Source organism: Euprymna scolopes, chromosome 44, assembly GCF_053919585.1.
Source record: "Euprymna scolopes isolate OS-2025 chromosome 44, ASM5391958v1, whole genome shotgun sequence".
NCBI lineage: Eukaryota > Metazoa > Mollusca > Cephalopoda > Sepiida > Sepiolidae > Euprymna > Euprymna scolopes.
The window spans coordinates 12,683,424-12,701,854 of NC_136525.1; the positions used below are offsets into that span (position 1 = coordinate 12,683,424).

The following is an 18,431-nucleotide window of genomic DNA, read 5'->3' on the forward strand; positions in this document are numbered from 1 at the left end:
TTGATTTGATTAATTCAAATTAAAAAATTTTTTTCTGAATTTGAATGAAATACGCATCAAGTACACTTGAAAGCCAAATCACAGTGTAATATTAGGAAAAATAAATATTTTTTTTTTTTTTTTTTTTTTTTACAAGGAAGTCACCACTTATCAAGGCCCGGACGCCACTCGGGGATAAGCGTTATTACGTGTACAGTACGTTAATGTTGAGATTTGATAAAGTGTCTACTCAAGACGGTTCATCAAGAATTTTGTTTATGTTGGACTTGAAGACATCCAGATTGTAGTCAGGTGGGAAACGGGCGGACGGAACAGAGTTCCACAGGCGTGCACTTTTAAGAAAGAAGCTTTGTTCATGGAATCTATGTTTTGGTTTAGGCACAGATAAAGAGTGGGGAAAATTATTGACAGTGATTTCAGCTAGACGGGTGTTTCTCGTGAAAGATTGGCGAGGGGAGACGAGAGATTGGAGCTCAGACGAGCACTTGCCATCGAAATAACGATAAAACAAAAACAGGCTCACAACATCTCTTCTGTGGGAGAGAGGCTGCAGGGAAGAGAAAGGGTCATCCCCCACTAAGCCACGAAGTCTATTTTGTACTCTGTCAAAGGCAGGATAGAGTGTTTTTAGCAGCTCCTGCCCAGATGTGGCAACAGTACTTCATCCTTGGACGTACTTGGCTTTTATATAGATAGAGAATTACGTCAGCAGTGAGATATCTTCTGGATACTACCATTTTTCCAGCGACTTTGGCAACAGACTTGATGAATGTGTTCCATTTCAGGTCAGGAGTAAAGGCCAAGCCCAGAAGCTTATCAAAGCATGGAGCTTCCTCTAGTCGAGAGCCGTCCATTTTAATTGATGCCAGATGGGGATCAGAGCGTTGATGATGTAAGGATAGTCGCTTGGTTTTAGATGCATTAAAAGTAACCAGCCACCTCTTCCCCCACCATACCAAGCGCTCGATTAGAGGAGAGAGAATCAGAGAGAACTTTGTCATTTATGGCCTTTGATGTGTTGCTATAGATGGTAGTGCCAGCAGCATAGATGTCAACGAATGATTTAAGTATGTGTTTTGGGAGATCATTGATATAGATAAGGAAGAGAGTTGGGCCCAGGATGGACCCCTGAGGGACTCTGGCATTAATACTTCGGGTCTCTGATTTCTGCTCATCAACCACTACTTATGACCCTAGCAGAGAGAAATGATTTAATGATCGAAAAAACATTTCCAGTTATACTGTAGCTGGAAATCTTGTGAAGTAGGCCCTTATGCCATACCTTATCAAAGGCTTTTGATATATCATGAGCAATTGCCCTAGAGAGGAAGTCTTTGTCGAGAGATTCACTAATCCTAGGAGATATAACTGTTAGCACGTCTGCTGTAGATCTGGCAGAACGGAAATCATATTGTATGTCACTAAAAAGGTTATTTCTGCTGAGGTGGTAGACTATTTCTTTATTTAATATGGATTCCAACAACTTACTTATGACACACAGGAGACGTATTGGTCTGTACTGAGAGGGGGATGACTTATCACCTGAATTCTTAAATACAGGGCATACTGATGAGGTTTTCCAGGATGTTGGAAAGCACTTCTCTTTAAGGCAACACTTAAAAAATTTTGTAAGTATGGGGGCAAGATCTGGTTGAATCTTTTTCAGCACTATAATTGGAATGCCGTCAGGGCCAGTTGCTTTACTGAAATCAAGGTTCTTGATTAGCTTAGCGACCTCACGCACAGATATTTGTATGTTGCAGAGTGTGTTGTCCATTATAGGAGAAAATACGGGGAGTTGATGGCCTTCGTCGTATAGGGTAGAATTAGCTGCAAAGTTCTTGGCAAATAGTTTGGTCTTGTCTGATGCTGACGAGATGACCTCTGGTCCATTGATAATGGTTGGGATAGAACGCACGTTTCTGTTCAGGATCCTATTTGCTATTTGCCAAAACTGGTGGGAACCAAGCCGTTGCTCAGCAACTTTGGATTTAACGGACTGAGCATATAGCTCTCTTGCATTTTTTATTACTCTTTTACAGTGGTTGCTGGCAGTCTTGAAAGCAGCTCTAGTCACAGTGCATATATTACGTTGGTAGCTATGGAAAAAGTGATTTCTGTGCGCGATGGCAGCAGCACATTCTGGGGAGAACCATGGCTGGCTGTTAAGTTTTTGTTGGAATTTTTTGGATGGTATGAATCGGTCTATGCCTACAATTAACCATTCGGTCAGGTCTGATACTATGGAGGACACATCCTTTTTAAACATGGAATGTAGGGGTAGGTCACATAAATGTACAGAAGCTATCCCAGTCAGTCGTAGAGTATCGATATACAGTACGGTGGAGCGGTACGTCTGAAAATTTATTGCATTTCGTTTTTATCTTAACTGATACAACTGAGTGGTCGGAAGATCCCAGAGGGGACAGAACGGAACTTGAACATAGCTCAGGGGAAGTTGTGAGAAAAAGTTCTAGAAGGCTAGTGTACTGACAGGAAGTATTGGGCACACGGGTGGGTTTGTGAACAATCTGGGTGAGGTCAGAGGAAATGGCGAAATCATGACAGAACGTCCTTTCATCATCTGTCTTGTTCGAGTGGGTCAGACATTCCACATTGTAGACATTGAAGTCACCACAAATGTGGATGTTAGATGAAGGGTGAGCAGACATGATGTGGTCAATTTTCTCAGATAAGTAACTCCCCTGTTGTGGGGGCGATAGAGAGCAAATATAAATGCAGTGGTGTAAGCAAGTGCAACCCGGAAGCACATATAAGGTAAATTAGGGTCTTTACTGGAGATATCTCTACCACACGGAAAGCCATTTTTAATGTAGGCATATATTCCATGCCTGTAGCGATCTTGGGGGTCAGATTTAGATGTTAAGTTAGAGTATCCTTTAATTATGAATTCGTCTAGGGAGGTGATCAGCCCTATTCCATTTCACTTAGAAAGAATAATATGTCCGGTTTCGTCGCCTGTAATTGGGTTTCAACCTCTGGAAGGTTGGAACGTAGACCTCTGATGTTGGAGAAGGAGACATGGTAGTAGGGGTCTATGTTGGAGGATAGGGTTCTAGGTTTATTCGTGATTTTTTTCTGGAGATATTTCATGTTGAGGATTTGGGATTTGTAGAACAGTTCGACAGACTTGGTTGGAGCAGGACAGAGAGGGAAAGCAGGAGAGAAAAAGATATTTTACTTGTTTGAAATTTATAACAAATGTATTTCAGGGATATACTCCATCTTCAGCGTGCTGTTTTGTTTCTTATTTTTTTCCTTTTCTTCTTTGCCATGTAAATCATTGTTACTTGTTCTGTTGATTTGATTAATTCAAATCAAAAAAAATTACATTTTTTTTTTTTCCAATTTATCAAAAGTCGTCTCCGTTTTGGACTGAAGTTCTCTGAAATAATATTTCACTCAATTTGATCGACTAGATATTTTTAGTCACAGCAGAGAACACGTTTTTATGACAACGCGCTGAAGGTACGTATTTCTAGAACACACCACGGGGAGATAACTAAGTCTAAAGTGCCGACTCCTCCTCCACCCCACCCCCCATCTTAAATAATAGGTTTTCTTCCTAAAAATCGAAACATGGCTACCTTTTGAGCGGTATCAAAACAAATTGTTTTTTCGCTGAAAAAAAAAAAAAAAAAAAAAAAAAAAAAAAAACCCTACTTGATCAAATTAAAAAAATAAATTTTTTCTGAGAACTTCATTCCATAATGGATACGTACAATATAACTTTTTGATATTTTCATTTTTTTTTTTTTTAATGTCTTTATTAAACCGTACAAGTACCCAAATTTCTACTACTAACGATTATTACAATAATGTCCCGTTGGCAACCATACACTTATTAACTCTTATCCCCGAGTGACATCCGGGCATCGATGAGTGGTGATACTTTTGTAAAAAAAAAAAAAAAAAAAGGGGACATAAGATACACATATTTTTTTTACTTTAATTTATTTGATCAGTTATGCTTTCTGATTGCCTGATCAGTAATTTATTTATTTGTATTTATTTTATTTATTTTGTATTTATTTATTTTATTATTTATTTTGTATTTATTTTATTATTTATTTTCTATTTATTTTATTATTTATTTTCTATTTATTTTATTTATTTTGTATTTATTTTATTTATTTTGTATTTATTTTATTTATTTTATATTTATTTATTTTATTATTTATTTTCTATTTATTTTATTTATTTTGTATTTATTTTATATTTATTTATTTTATTATTTATTTATTATTTTTATTTATTTATTTTATTCATTTTATATTTATTTATTATCTATTTTTTATTTATTTATTTTATTCATTTTATTTTTATTTATTCATTTTATTTATTTATTTATTTTGTATTTATTTATTTTATATTTATTTATTTATTATTTATTTATTTTTTATTTATTTATTTTTTATTTATTTATTTTTTATTTATTTATTTTTTATTTATTTATTTTTTATTTATTTATTTTTTATTTATTTATTTTATTTATTTATTTTTATTTATTTTGTATTTATTTTAGCCATATCGAATATTTACGAGAAACTGCTTTGTAATATGCACCATTACTCAGATTATCGTTTCAAAATCATTCAAGCAGTTTTAGTCATAGAACTGCTTTAAAAGCTTTACTGCTCACTCATTTTCGTCCAAATTTCAAACAATTTTTACAGTTCATCTTCTCAGCCATATTGTGAAAAAAAGTTTTCAATTTTCATTCAGTAAAACAAAAGTTATAATAAATTTACTGGTGTTCAAAATCATAGAAGAAAACGTAAGGAGGTGAGCAACGTTTTTTATGACTGGTTTCCGTAGCAACAACGACGCTTCAGTGACTACTGTTGCTACTAATTCACTACTGTCTCAAAAAGAGGAGTAACAAGCATGAAAGGGAGATAATTGGAGGGATTTTATTGAAAGCAGACGAGTGCCATACATTGTCATTACATGTGTCTTTATAGGGAAAAAAATTAAACAAAGAACAAGTGAATTTACTGGAAGCCTGGAAAAATCATGGATTACAATAGAAAAAAGTGAGAATGAAAAGTAATATTGTTAAGCTAAAACATGGAAAAGTAAAGGAGCAGTTGTTAAAAATGGAAAAGAAAAGGACAAGATATTCTAGTAAAAAATAATAAATTTACAACTTTAAATATTGCAACATTAAGAAATTTTTTTAATTCAATTTATAAAATTATATAATCGATTCTTAATGCAGCAATATTTCAAGTTATAAATTTATTATATTTTTACTAGAATATCTTGTCCTTTACTTTTCCATGTTTAAGCTTAACCATATTACTTTTTTTTGCATTTCGTATTGTAATATATATTTAGAGATTTCTAAATAATCAGAAGCTGGAAAATATTCAAATCGTCCATATATATATATATATATATATATATATATATATATATATATATATATATATATATGATAAATATAAAATAAAAATAAATAAAAAGACAATTAAAAGAATAAAAAATAAGTACAATTTTTTTCAGATTTCAATATCGCTAAAAGTTCTAATTTTTCTGATTCCCAATTAATCGTCCCAACACTAATATATATATATATATATATATTTGTGGCCGGAGGTGCGCAATCTCCAGCCACACCTCTCCTGAGACAACATTGTTAAATACCAGTGGCAAGTGAAGTACAGGACGATTGGAAACAAATGCAGAGATAAGCGGAGAGCAAATACAGCGCCTAGAATTCCCAAATGGTCACCCATCTGATACTAACCAGGCTCAATGTTGCTTAACTTCGGGGTGATCTGCCAAGAACTGGTGTGTCAACGTGATTATGCCATATTGTTATATAATATATATATATATATATATATATATATATATATATATATATACATACATACACACACACACACACACTAGCAAAAGTACCCGTCATTGACGGAGTTCAAAAACAGCCTACAGAAAATGGACTCTGATTTATGAAAGTATGATAGGTTATGAAAATGAAGGGTCGTAAAGTGATAGCTTCGAATTTGGGGGTATCAAAACCAAAGCAAAATATGATGAAAGTAAAAATAAAATAGATAATTTATTATACCATACCTGTTCACACTGAAACACTTATCACAATATTCTGTGGATCTATATTAAAAAACCTTGTTAAACTTTGTGATATATTTCCATTCTATGGAGGTCAGGCGCCAACGAACACCCCATAATTTTATTATACCATATTTCTTCAAACTGAAACATAATTATAAAAGTATACTTACACAGATAGATATGAAAAGTCTTTATTAAAGTTTGTGCTTATTTCCATTTTATGGAGGCCAGGCACCAACGCAAACCCCACAATTTTATTATACCATCCCTATTCAAGTTAAAACATACTTATCAAAGTATTATTATGTACATCTATATCAAAAACACTTGTAAACGTTTTTTTTAATTTTTAAATTTTTTATTTCCATACTTTGTGGACCAGGCACGTACGCAGACCCCACAATTTTAATGAATCCTCATTATGCCAGATCAAACATACCCATTCCTGTGTCTCGATACATTTTCTATCATTATATATGATCACTTTTCTATAATAGTCAACCATATAGGAGCCTATTCGTGATCAGACACACACACACAGACGTTCAGCTTTATATTATAGATATATATAATTTGCTCAGGCCCTATGTACTGCTCATAACCTCTGCAGTCTCTACCAAATTACTCAGCCAATTTCTGATCTAAACATTTGAAATTTTACATAAAGGATAGGGCAAACTTTAATCGGTTTGGATCGAAAATTTGAGCTTCCAAGGAGTCAAAGTTCAAAAGATTTGACCTTTGCGTCTAAACATTTCAAATTTATACATAACGGGTATTCAGACATGCGGCAAGCATTTTAATCAGTTTTTGAGCGAAAATTTGGCTGCCAAAATGTAAAAGTTGCAGATACTACCAAATTCCTCTGCCACTTTTGGGTCTAAAGACTTGAAATTTTAGGTGTAGATAACTTGGACATGGGTAAAACTTTGTATTTTGATTAGAGACCAAAATAAATGTTAAAGGGTCAAAATCAGTGTCAAAGTTTTTAAAAATTGACCTTTGCGGTCTCTACGAAATTACCCAGACAAATTTTGGTCTAAACACTTGAAATCTTACACACACACACACACACAATATATATATATATATATATATTTATTTTTCTAATCCATTACGTTAATTTCATTTTCATTTCCCTTTACGCCGGGATTTTAATAAGTAATAGGATGCATCTCTACTCTTAAATAGTGGACGTATCTCTAACACACTGTTACTACCACCCCAATGCAGATACCACCTTCTCCAAAATGTCTGCTGACTGACTTTCTGCATTTTCCACCCCCATCCCTTTTTCTCTCTCTCTCTCCATAATAAACTTTCAAATCTGTAAAGTCTGATGAAATTATCGGATCGGATCATTAACTATTCTGATAGTGGAAACGTGTAACTAACCAGATAAAAAAACTAATAAAGATATATATATATATATATATATATATATATATATTACATACACACATCTATTTCGCTGCGGTTTGCTTGATCTGTGTTAGTCAATAGAATTGTTTGCTCAGTTGGCAGAGTGCTTGCCTCGCATGCAAGAGGCTCAGGTTTTGAATCACAGGTTCGGATATGTCTAACTGATAAGCCCAAATGAGGGCTAAACTAGTTTTGGATTTCCGGTTCATTCGCTGTCATGGCTCTTGTGGGCTGTGACGTTTGGCTGTGGAAATAATTAATAAATAAATATAGTCAAACGTAAGAATTTGGTTACTTACCACTTCGAGTCTGGCATGTGTTCTCTTTGACGCACCACAAACATTCTTCGTTATGAACCACATTTAAAAGCGATGAATTCGTGAGGGTGGGGCCTTGTCCCTGAACGAGACACTCACCACAGGACAATAGCAGCTGACACACACTGTTACACTGATGTTTGAGGTTGCTCTCCGTGCATAATTCCTGAAAAATGAAAAAAAAAAAAAAAACTTTAGTTAAGAAATCTTTAAATTATTTTCCTGCAGCTCTTTACTAGCAGGGAGACCCAACATTACCCAGGATTAAATGAAGATCAACAAATGTTCCACACTTTCAATACGTCTAAAGTTCTCAAAAAAAAAAAAATTTCACTTAATTTCATCAAGTACTTTTTACTTTACAGCAAAAAAAATAATTTTTATGATACCGATCAAAAGGTTCGATTTTTAGGAAGAAAAGCTAATAATAAAGATGGGGAGGAAGTGTCGGTGCTTTAACTGGAGTTATCTCCCCGTGGCGTGTTCAATAAATTTCATAATGGCTGACTTCAACGCACCATCATAAAAACGTGTTTTTCTGCTGTAAAATAAAAACCACTTGATCAACTTAAATGAATTTTTTTTTCAGAGATCTTCAGTCCAAAACGGATACGTACAATATAACCTTTTTTTTTCGATATTTTCACTTTTGAATGTCTTGATTAAACTGTACAAGTATCATTATTTTATATAATGGTTTGAATTAAAGTACAAAATGGAAGAGTTAATTATCATGCTTCGATTGTGCTCTAAACAGAAATATTCATTTTGAATGCACCTCTGTCTTATCAAAGAACCGTCTGTTGATTTTATACATTGGGCCCTTCTTGTGCAGTGATAAAACTTCTCATATACACTTGTGATGTTAGGTTGTATAAGGGTGTTCACTTTGACTCAGACTGTTCTTTAATCAGATTTTTTTTTTCAATGCTTATCAGAGGCATTCCGATATGCTCATCAAAGAACCTACTGTTGATTTTATATCTTGAGCCCTTCTGCTTGTTCAGTGATAAAACTTCTCGAATGCATTTGTGATGTTAGGCTGCATAAAAGTGTTAACTTAGTCAAGATCGGATTGTTCTTTCTTTAATCATATATTTTTGGATCACCAATACTAATCGAAAGCATTCCGATACAAAACCTATCTAAGAACACTCCCAGGCACATAAAGTACATTGGTGTGATTTTTTTTTTTTCAAAATCGGCCCAACCATTTTGGAGTCCATAGGGAACAAACTCATAGATACACAACACGGTGTTTATAGAAAAGTAGAGAGAGATATCTATATCTATCTACATATATATATGAACAAATGATTAATAAAACATGTTAAAAGACATCTTGAAAAAGAGTTAAAAACATATTTAATTTTAAAAAAGGAAACACAAGATAAGTGGATAGTCCTTAATCCGCGGAGTTTCGAAGAAATACTCTCCTTGTCATCAGAGGGCAGGAATTAGCAAAATGCAGGATCGGATTTTGCATATAAAAGTATTTAATGAAACTACAAGTAAGTCACAGATCTTACTTGGTTAAAAAAAGAGTGAGGTAAGGGGAACAGGAGGCAAAAGAAAAATGTTAAAAAGATTTCACATAATTGGATAGTCCGGTGAAGGGTAAAAATCCAAAAATGGTAAAATCCAAAAAGGTCGAATTTAAAATTTCAATCCAATGGGTAAATTCCAAATGGTCCAAAATGATCCAAAAGGCAGAGTTCCTTGGAAAAAAGCGCAAATGGAATGAATTCCAAATCATTAAAAGAAAAGCACTGGAGAGAATATTTAAAAATACGTCTGTCAAGGCTACATGAATCAAAAAAATTAAGGTTAAAAAAATAAAAAAATAAAACAAAACGAAAATCGGTGACAGTTTAAATTTGAAAAGCAAGGTCAAACTGACCCAGACAAGAAGCGCGAAAATTAGCGTTAATAATTAGGTCAGCTTAGTGAAAGTCCCAGAATTAAATTAAGAAAACTGATCAGAACAAATAAATGGCTAAGTTTATGAAATGGGGCTTCTGTTATATATATAAAAAAAAAAAAATAATGAAAGTAAATAAATAAAAAAATAGAAAATTATATATATACACACACATACACAGATATATATTTACATATACATACATACAGACACACAAATGCACACATACATGTATATACATATATGTATACATATGCAATAACACACACACACATATATACAAACACACACGCATGCATAAATATATACAAGTTAAAAAAAAACATACATACTTACATACAAAATAAGGGGAGGGAGAGGCCGGTATCTACAAACTCCGAAATAAGGCAAATAAATGTGTATGTAAATGCATATAGTAAAATATAAGTAAACAAATACATAGAATAAAAATGAGTATTTAATTAATAGGTATACTTATACCATGAAAATGAATATTTAATTAATAGGTATACTTATACCATAAAACGGAGACAGCAGATGGAAAACCGGCCAAAGAAATAAAGAAAAAGCAAATAAAATTAATAAATATAAAAAGCAAATAAAATTAATAATATAAAAAGCTTAGAAGGTAAGATTATATAAAAAAAAATAAAAAAAAATTATGGGAAAAGATATATATTTGAAGGGTTAAATTAATAGCTATGTGATTTCAAATTTACCATATTTAAATTTGGACATATGTTTGCAATAGGAGATCAGTTCGTTTTTAGAGTTTATTATATTACTACTTTGAGGGGAGGTTATAATAGTTATAGCTTCAGATGTACAGAGGTGACAAGACATAGATCCTGGAGTGTAAGACTTAACTTTTTTTAGGATGGTCCATTTAATTAAAAAGTGGGTATTGGCAGAGTTAAGCTTTTAACCAGTGTAGTTAGAGAAGTTCCCTGGTTATTATTTGAATTTTGGTTATTGAAAGAAGTGTGGTTTGAAAGAAGTGTGGTTTGAAATTCTTTTCTTTATTAAAGTTGAAGTAGCACCTATATATGTATATGTTTTATTAATAGCTCGGGGTCGAGAATTAATATTAATTTGTTGATTTATACTGGGAAGAGAATTTAAATTTTGTTCATTTTGATGAACAGAGGGTAGGACAGTAATTGTAGCAGGATTGGTTTGGAGGGGATAATTAGTGTTATCAGTGTTAGGATGGCTGCTATGAAAAATATTATTATTATTATTATAGCTGGTTGTATGATTGAAAATAGAGGGGCTGGTTGATTTGTTTGTTTGATTAATAATTATATCAGAGGGAGGGTCGGAGGAAGGATAATTGGGTGGCAAAATGTTATTGTCTATTATGGGAGAATTGCGTGGGAGCTCTGTAATTGTGCATGAATATATTACATCTTTATGGATGCAATCATTATTGAGTGGGCAAAGATGTTTGTTAATACAGTTGCAGTTTCTTTTTGGTTGGATTGGGAAAGGGATTTTTTGGGCTGATTTAATTTTTTTGTTATTAGATGCTAGATTCTTTGTGCTAAATTAGGCATAGTAGAATAAGAAATTCTTATTGAGTTTTTATTAAAAATTGAACTATATCTGTGTGGGTATTTGAAAGAGTTTTCTACAATATTGAAGAATTCTTTAGGTATATTAGTTTTAACATTTATATTATATTATAAGCTCTATTTCATTTTCGGTTTTATTGAGCTTTTACATCTGGCTGAGTTTATTTTACTTGTAAATATTAACTCTTTAATATTTATAATATATTTTAAGTTTACCATTTTGATTACCTTGGTAAACTTATTGTAATTTTATATATATATATATATATATATATATATATATATATAGTGGTGACTGTGCCTAAGTGGTTAACAACAGACTGAAAACCTAGATACAAGTTCAAATCTAGCTCATTCCACAGAAAGGGGGGGGGAGTATTTGATACATGTCAATTTAAAGAAATTTTTTTTTTTTTTTTAAATTTTCCAAGTTAGATCAACAATCGAGAAAGAATTGAAGATTTGGGGGAACGCTATAGAAAGTGAAGGTTCAAGAATAAATGTTAGTGTTGGAAAACTCCCGGAAAAAGGAACTTAAAATTGAATTAGATATGATTATACTTTTATTTCCTATTGTCTTCTAATACTAAGAGTGATGAAAGCATCTTCCGTGACGTTTTTACCGGTTACTTTTTTTTGTCAGTTGCTTTCAAAGTTGCCATGTCTTAATATAAACATGTTCATGCTACGTTTGCAAATATGAAAATGATCATAACTTGAAGACTAAACAAGATATCTTTATGATTTTTGTTTTGTTCTTTTCTTGTATTTATGTGTATTTTTATATGAGAGAATCAAATTTAGCCATAGGCGATTTTAAAATTTTGGCTGCCGGTACCTATAGAAAGTGAAGGTCCGAGAATAAATGTTTGTGTTGTTTTTTTTAAATGTTTTTTTTTTTTTACACAGTGATCACCACTTATCAAGGCCCGGAAGCCACTCAGGGATAAGGGTTATTGCAAGTACATTACGTTAGTGTGGAGATTTGATGAAGTGTTTACTTAAGGGGGCGGTTCATTAGGAATTTGTTAACGTTGGACTTGAACACATCCAAGTTGTAGTCCGGTGGGAAGCAGGCAGATGGAACAGAGTTCCACAGGCGTGCAGTTCTAAGAAAGAAGCTTTGTTCATTGAATCCGCGTTTTGATTTAGGCACAGATATAGAGTGGGGGAAATTTTTCACAGTGGATTCAGCTAGACGGGTGTTTTTTGTGAAAGATTGGCGAGGGGAGACCAGAGATTGAAGTTCAGACAAGCACCTGCCATAGAAATAACGATAAAACAAGGATAGGCTCGCAACGTCTCTTCTGTGGGAGAGAGGTTGCAGGGTAGAGAAAAGGGCATCCCCCACTAAGCCACGAAGTCTATTTTGTACTCTGTCAAGGCAGGATAGGCTGTTTTTAGCAGCTCCTGCCCAGATATGGCAACAGTATTCCATCCTTGGACGTACTTGGCTTTTATATAAATAGAGAATTGCATCAGCAGTGAGATATCTTCTGGAGCGGTAGAAGGATCCCACCATCTTTCCAGCGACCTTGGCAACAGACTTGATGTACGTGTTCCATTTCAGATCAGGAGTAAAGATCAGCGTTGATGATGTAAGGATAGGAGTTTGGTTTTGGATGCATTAAAGATAACCAGCCCCGTCTTCCCCCACTGAACCACGCGCTTGAGATCAGAGGAGAGAGAATCAGAGAGAACTTTGTCATTTACAGCCTTTGATATGTTGCCGTAGATGGTCGTGTCATCAGCATAGATGTCAACGAATGATTTAAGTATGTGTTTAGCGAGGTCATTGATGTAGATCAGGAAGAGAGTTGGGCCCAGGATTGACCCCTGAGGTACTTCAGCATTTATATTGCAGGCCTCCGATTTTTGTCCATCTACCACTACTCTTATGAGCCTATCGGAGAGAAATGATTTTATGATTGAGAATACATTTCCAGTTATACCGTAGCTGGAAATCTTGTGAAGTAGACCCTTATGCCATACCTTGTCGAAGGCCTTTGATATGTCAAGAGCAATTGCCCTAGAAAGGAAGCCTTTGTCAAGAGATTCACTAATCCTGTGGGATATAACCGTCAGAACATCTGCGGTAGATCTTGCAGAGCGGAAACCATATTGTGTGTCACTAAGGTTATTTCTGCTGAGGTGGTTGACTATTTCTCTATTCCAGCAACTTACTCGTAACACACAGGAGACTTATTGGTCTGTACTGAGAGAGAGATGACTTATCACCTGAATTCTTAAATACAGGGCAAACTGATGAGGTCTTCCAGGGAGTCGGAAAGCACTTCTCCTTAAGGCAGCGCTTAAATAGTTTCGTAAGTATGGGAGCAAGTTCTAGTTGAAGCTTTTTTAACACTATAATTGGGATGCCATCAAGGCCAGTTGCTTTACTGGAATCTAGGTTCTTGATTATTTTTATTTTGGTTGGTTGTTTTACGGCATATCAACCTTTTTCAGTATATATTTATGCCGAATTTAGTTATTTTGAGGAACGATTTTTAATGGAGTATATTTTTTAAGTTTGTTGGTTGTTTCACGGCATATCAACCCTTTTCAGGTTATTTAATGCTGAATCCGGTGATTTTGAAGAAACATTTTTTTAATAGAATATATTTGTTTTTTGCAAGTCGGTTTCTATTTAACCCATAGTTGGGACCCTAATAGGTACTACCACTCCGGGTCTTCTATTTGACCTCATTAATGAGGTCAAAAAGAAGGAGCGGAGTTAACTTTTATTGCGGGCACGTGTCAATTCTGTTTTTAATACTTAAATTCAAATGTATTTCAGTTACTCTTTCTTGCTGGCCGAGCGGGTAACGTGTCAGGTTTTTTTGCACACTTTATTTTCCACCTTCGTCTCAAGGCTTTGGGTTCGATCCTAACTACTTACCAAAACATATTTTTTTTAAGCCCCCACCTCCAAAACAAAAACACCCAGGCAACGATTTTGTAAAAGTTTTAACATTGTTTTGTTTTTTTTTTTATATATATACATTTAAACAGGGTTGTTACTTCACTTATTCTTTTGTTTTGATCCCCCGCCCAACACACACACACACACACACCTCTAAACACCCGGGCAACGCCGGGTACCCCCGCTAGTCATTAAATAAAATGTTATTGAAATTATCTCCCCTGACCAAAATCTACAGCTGACTTAATGTAAAAAAGAAATGTAAGACAATGGAGAAATGTGGAGAAAATATATTTGGATGGTGAAACTATTGATATTGGTCGAGAAGTCTTGTTACCTTGGTATGTATGGATCAAAAATAAAGGGAAATAACTATTACTCTAAATGGAAATCCGTTGCTAAAAGGCATTTTGAAACATTGATATCCGAGTTATCTGCCCTTGACCAGACGACAACAAAACAGAAAAATACAATGGAGGACGCTTACTAAAACCGGCTCAGTGATGGATAATTAAAACTTAATCATTTCAGGGACGGACGGTCCAGCGGAAATTCGAAGGGAGATGATGCACGATCAAGAGGAAAATCGAAGGGAGAGGACGGATGGCCGAGAAGGAAATTCGAAGGGAGGCAACAGACGGTCAAGCAGAAAAATAAAGGGAGGCGATGGACGGTCAAGTGGGAACTTCGAAAGGAGACAATGGATAGTCAAGCAGGAAATTCCAAGGGAGGTGACAGACTAATGTGGATAAATAAAGGGAGGCGAAGGACGGTCAAGTGGAATATGGAAGAGAGACGACAAATGTCAAGCAAGAAATCAAAGGGAGGCGACTAATACTCAAGTGTGAAAGGGAGAAGAGAGGCAATGATTATTGATTTTTTTTTTTTTTTCGTCCCTATCCTGTGTGCCATCTTTATTTAGAGAGAGACAGAATTTACTTAGCCAAGGAAGGATAAACAGAAATGCAAGAAGAAGAGTGGGGGGGGGGGGGAGTATAGATACGGCAGAGATGACAGAGGAGCAGTCAGATATACAGGGAGATGGATCGATACATTTTATTTGTATTGACGCATCTTCTGCGTCGATCATCCAACACTTACCTTACGCTTGTTGTAGTGCACGCAACCCTTTCTTTGCTTATCACTGCGTGTACACATAATACATTCTGGATTGACATCGCACTCTTCAATGCTGACGTCATCGCAAGGATCGAAATCCGGTTCTGGCTGAAAATGGAAAAAAAAAAAAAAAAAAAATGAAACATTCGAATTTTAACAAATCTAGAAAGTCTGGAAATCGTTATTGTATATAAATTGAAGAAAAACTGAATCAATGAATAGTGTGAAACGGGGGAAGTATATGCTTTGGATGGTTGGAATGAGACAGAAGAAAGAGAGGGAGAGTAAGAGAGAATGAACAAGGGAATAGTGAGAGAGAATAGAGGCGGGGGTAGAGCAAGTGAGAGAATGAACCGGGGGATGGGAGAGGGACAATGGACAGGGGCGAACGAGGGAGAACAGAGAGGGGTGCAAGGGAAAACGGACGTGCGAGGGTAATTCGGACATGGGGGGTGCGAGGGAAAACGGACGTGCGAGGGTAATTCGGACATGGGGGATGCAAGGGAAAACGGACGTGGGAGAACTGGTGGGGAGAGCGTTACTCGACTGAAATGGGAATTTAGAAAGAGAAAAAAAAAAAAGGAAAAGCTGTCATGTCCTTACCACTGCTGTTGCAATCATTTTCGGTACTTTATAAGCTATAAGATCTCCGAGGACATGACCCGCATATCCTCCTGCAATAAGCAAAATATTACCATGTGCTACAGCAGCAGAGTGACCAAAACGACCACCTTTCGGAAGATTTGATCCACGAGAATCACCTGAAAAAAAAAAAATAAAATTCTGTAAAAAGTTACAGAAAAACAAAGTTTAAAAACACATGCATTTCACATCAAATAAGACTTGTCCCTTCCCCCACAAAGACGCTTGTTTTAATAGTACTACTCCTGTCTTCGTAGCACTTCAACTTTGCAAGTTAAGAAAAAGATTAGGAGGCTTTACTTTTGGAATAACCTTTGTATATGTGATATTTCGCAAGGTTAATTTGAGTCAAACAAAGGCAAAAATAATGGGGTTTCTTATTTAGAATTCAACCTAATTAAAAAAAACAAAAAAAGGAAAATCTTCGATATGTACCCATCATCTACATATCTACATATATAAAAGGCAAAACGCACGCAAGAGATTTAGTATGTCCGACAAAGGTTTTTTTTGCTGGGCTTTGCAGGGGATGGGGAGGAGGGGGATATTATCGTATAGAAGTGTTTATATACCCCCTAGATAATAATATCTAGGATTTGCGAACGTGTGTCGTGTCTAGATTTATTTACATCGAATTTTACACAATTCTTGCGATTTCGCCTTCTCACGTGTTGATTCAGCTTTTCCGTATATAAGTGAAACTAAGGAGCGATTCTCCGGCCTATGGGCCAGGAGCGTCCAGAGAGCAATGGACGTTTTGGTCAATGTCGGTTTTCACCGTCATATCAGACAATTGCTTTCATTTGGACACACTCCCCTAATAAAGAGGGAGCTGGTTTTCTCCAACAAGTTGGGGAAACAAAACCGACAAAGTTGGGTAAAGAGCAAACCCAAAAGAACTAGCCCGCAGTTAAAATTAAATGCGGAATCTCATTTCCTTTGACCTAATTAAATTTGCTGTGCATCTGCCATTAATAAACGTTACATTGAAATGGGTGTCAGTTACTTTCCTTTCGTGGGCGAGCGGTAACTTATCAAGTTTTTCGCCTCCACGTTAAAACCAGACAAAGTTAGGTAAAAAAAAAAAAAACCCCGAAGAAACTATCCTGCAGTTAAAATTAAGTGCGGAATTTACTTTCCTTTGACCTAATTAATTGCGTCTATAAACGTTAAATTGAAATTGTTCTCAGTTACTTTCCTTTCATGGGCGAGCCGGTAATTATCAAGTTTTTCGCCTCAAAGTTTTGAGTTTGATTCCACCAAAACTTTTTTTTTTATTTTGATTTTGTAAACAAGTTTTTTTTTTTTTATTTTACTTCTTTTTACATCATGTTCACTGTTTTTTTATTTTTTGTTTTTTCAGATTTTTTAAAAGAAGGGTTTGGATCTACTCCCCCAACACACAGCAAACACCCAGGCAACACAGGGTACCCCCACTAGTCTATAATATAAATCTCACCTTTCTGTTTAAATGTATGTATGTATGTTTGTATGTCTGCCTAAAACTTTCGACAGAGGCGACAGATTTTCACGAGATTGGCATCATTTTGAAGCTCGACCCTTCAGACCACAAATATCGAAAAATTGACTAAAAACATCCCTTCCTTCACCCTCAACCGGGCACTTTTCCACAGGGAGGGGTCAATTTTTTGCAGATATTTTCGAAAGTCATCTCCTCTTTTCGATTGTCTAGCCTTAATTTAAACCTACATCACACCAGGTTTGGTGATGGATGCAATAGCAAACACATCACATTTTTTTTCTCAAATTCTTTTCCTTTTTAGCGGTACTGGTTCGAGCCTGCCTACCTACTACCACTTGTTTTTCTTTTTGCTCAACACACACCTCCAAATACCTGGGAAACGCCGGGCACCCAGGCCAGTGTAACAGAAATGCCATATTCCAAAAATTACACAAATTGATCAAATAGTTTCATTTTTATAAAGAAAATCATTTTTAAATGATTTAAAGCAATTAATATGAAATCGGTAGCATTACAAGGCTGATTTCGCAAATCTGAATTATTGTGAAATTATCTACCCTTGCTTTTATTTTTCAAGATTGCAACATAAGAGTCCTTAGATACATATTTTGGGATCAAGTAAAGATTAGATACCCCGTAGCAGAAGACAAAGAAGGGCGAACATTTCAAGTGACACTGGTTGTTTGACCTTGACATTGCCGTTGGTTGTTTGTAAACACATCAAATAAACATGGTCAAATGTTCGCGAGGCAGATTTTTTTAAAAATATATTTATGAAACTTTTTAAGATTTAAAAGAAAAAATATATATTTACAAAAAGTTTTCTTTAATATTAAATATTTACAAAACTTTTAAGGGTTAAAAAAAAAAAAAATAAAAATTTTCTATTTACGCAAAACTTTTTAATGTAAGTAAAAAAGCGAAC

General features: G+C 34.7%; 1 protein-coding gene across 3 annotated transcripts in view; it reads right to left on the reverse strand.

The window, feature by feature from the left end:
- LOC145268692 (multiple epidermal growth factor-like domains protein 8) overlaps positions 1–18,431 on the reverse strand; it is a 242,133-nt gene that overhangs the window by 139,924 nt on the left and 83,778 nt on the right. For all 3 annotated transcript variants that reach the window (XM_080124209.1, XM_080124208.1, XM_080124210.1), the window contains 3 exons: positions 15,985–16,142; positions 15,364–15,489; positions 7,827–8,010 (listed from right to left, as the gene is read on the reverse strand). In XM_080124209.1, the coding sequence (XP_079980335.1) occupies positions 7,827–8,010; positions 15,364–15,489; positions 15,985–16,142 (468 nt within the window). The remainder of the gene's footprint in view (positions 1–7,826; positions 8,011–15,363; positions 15,490–15,984; positions 16,143–18,431) is intronic.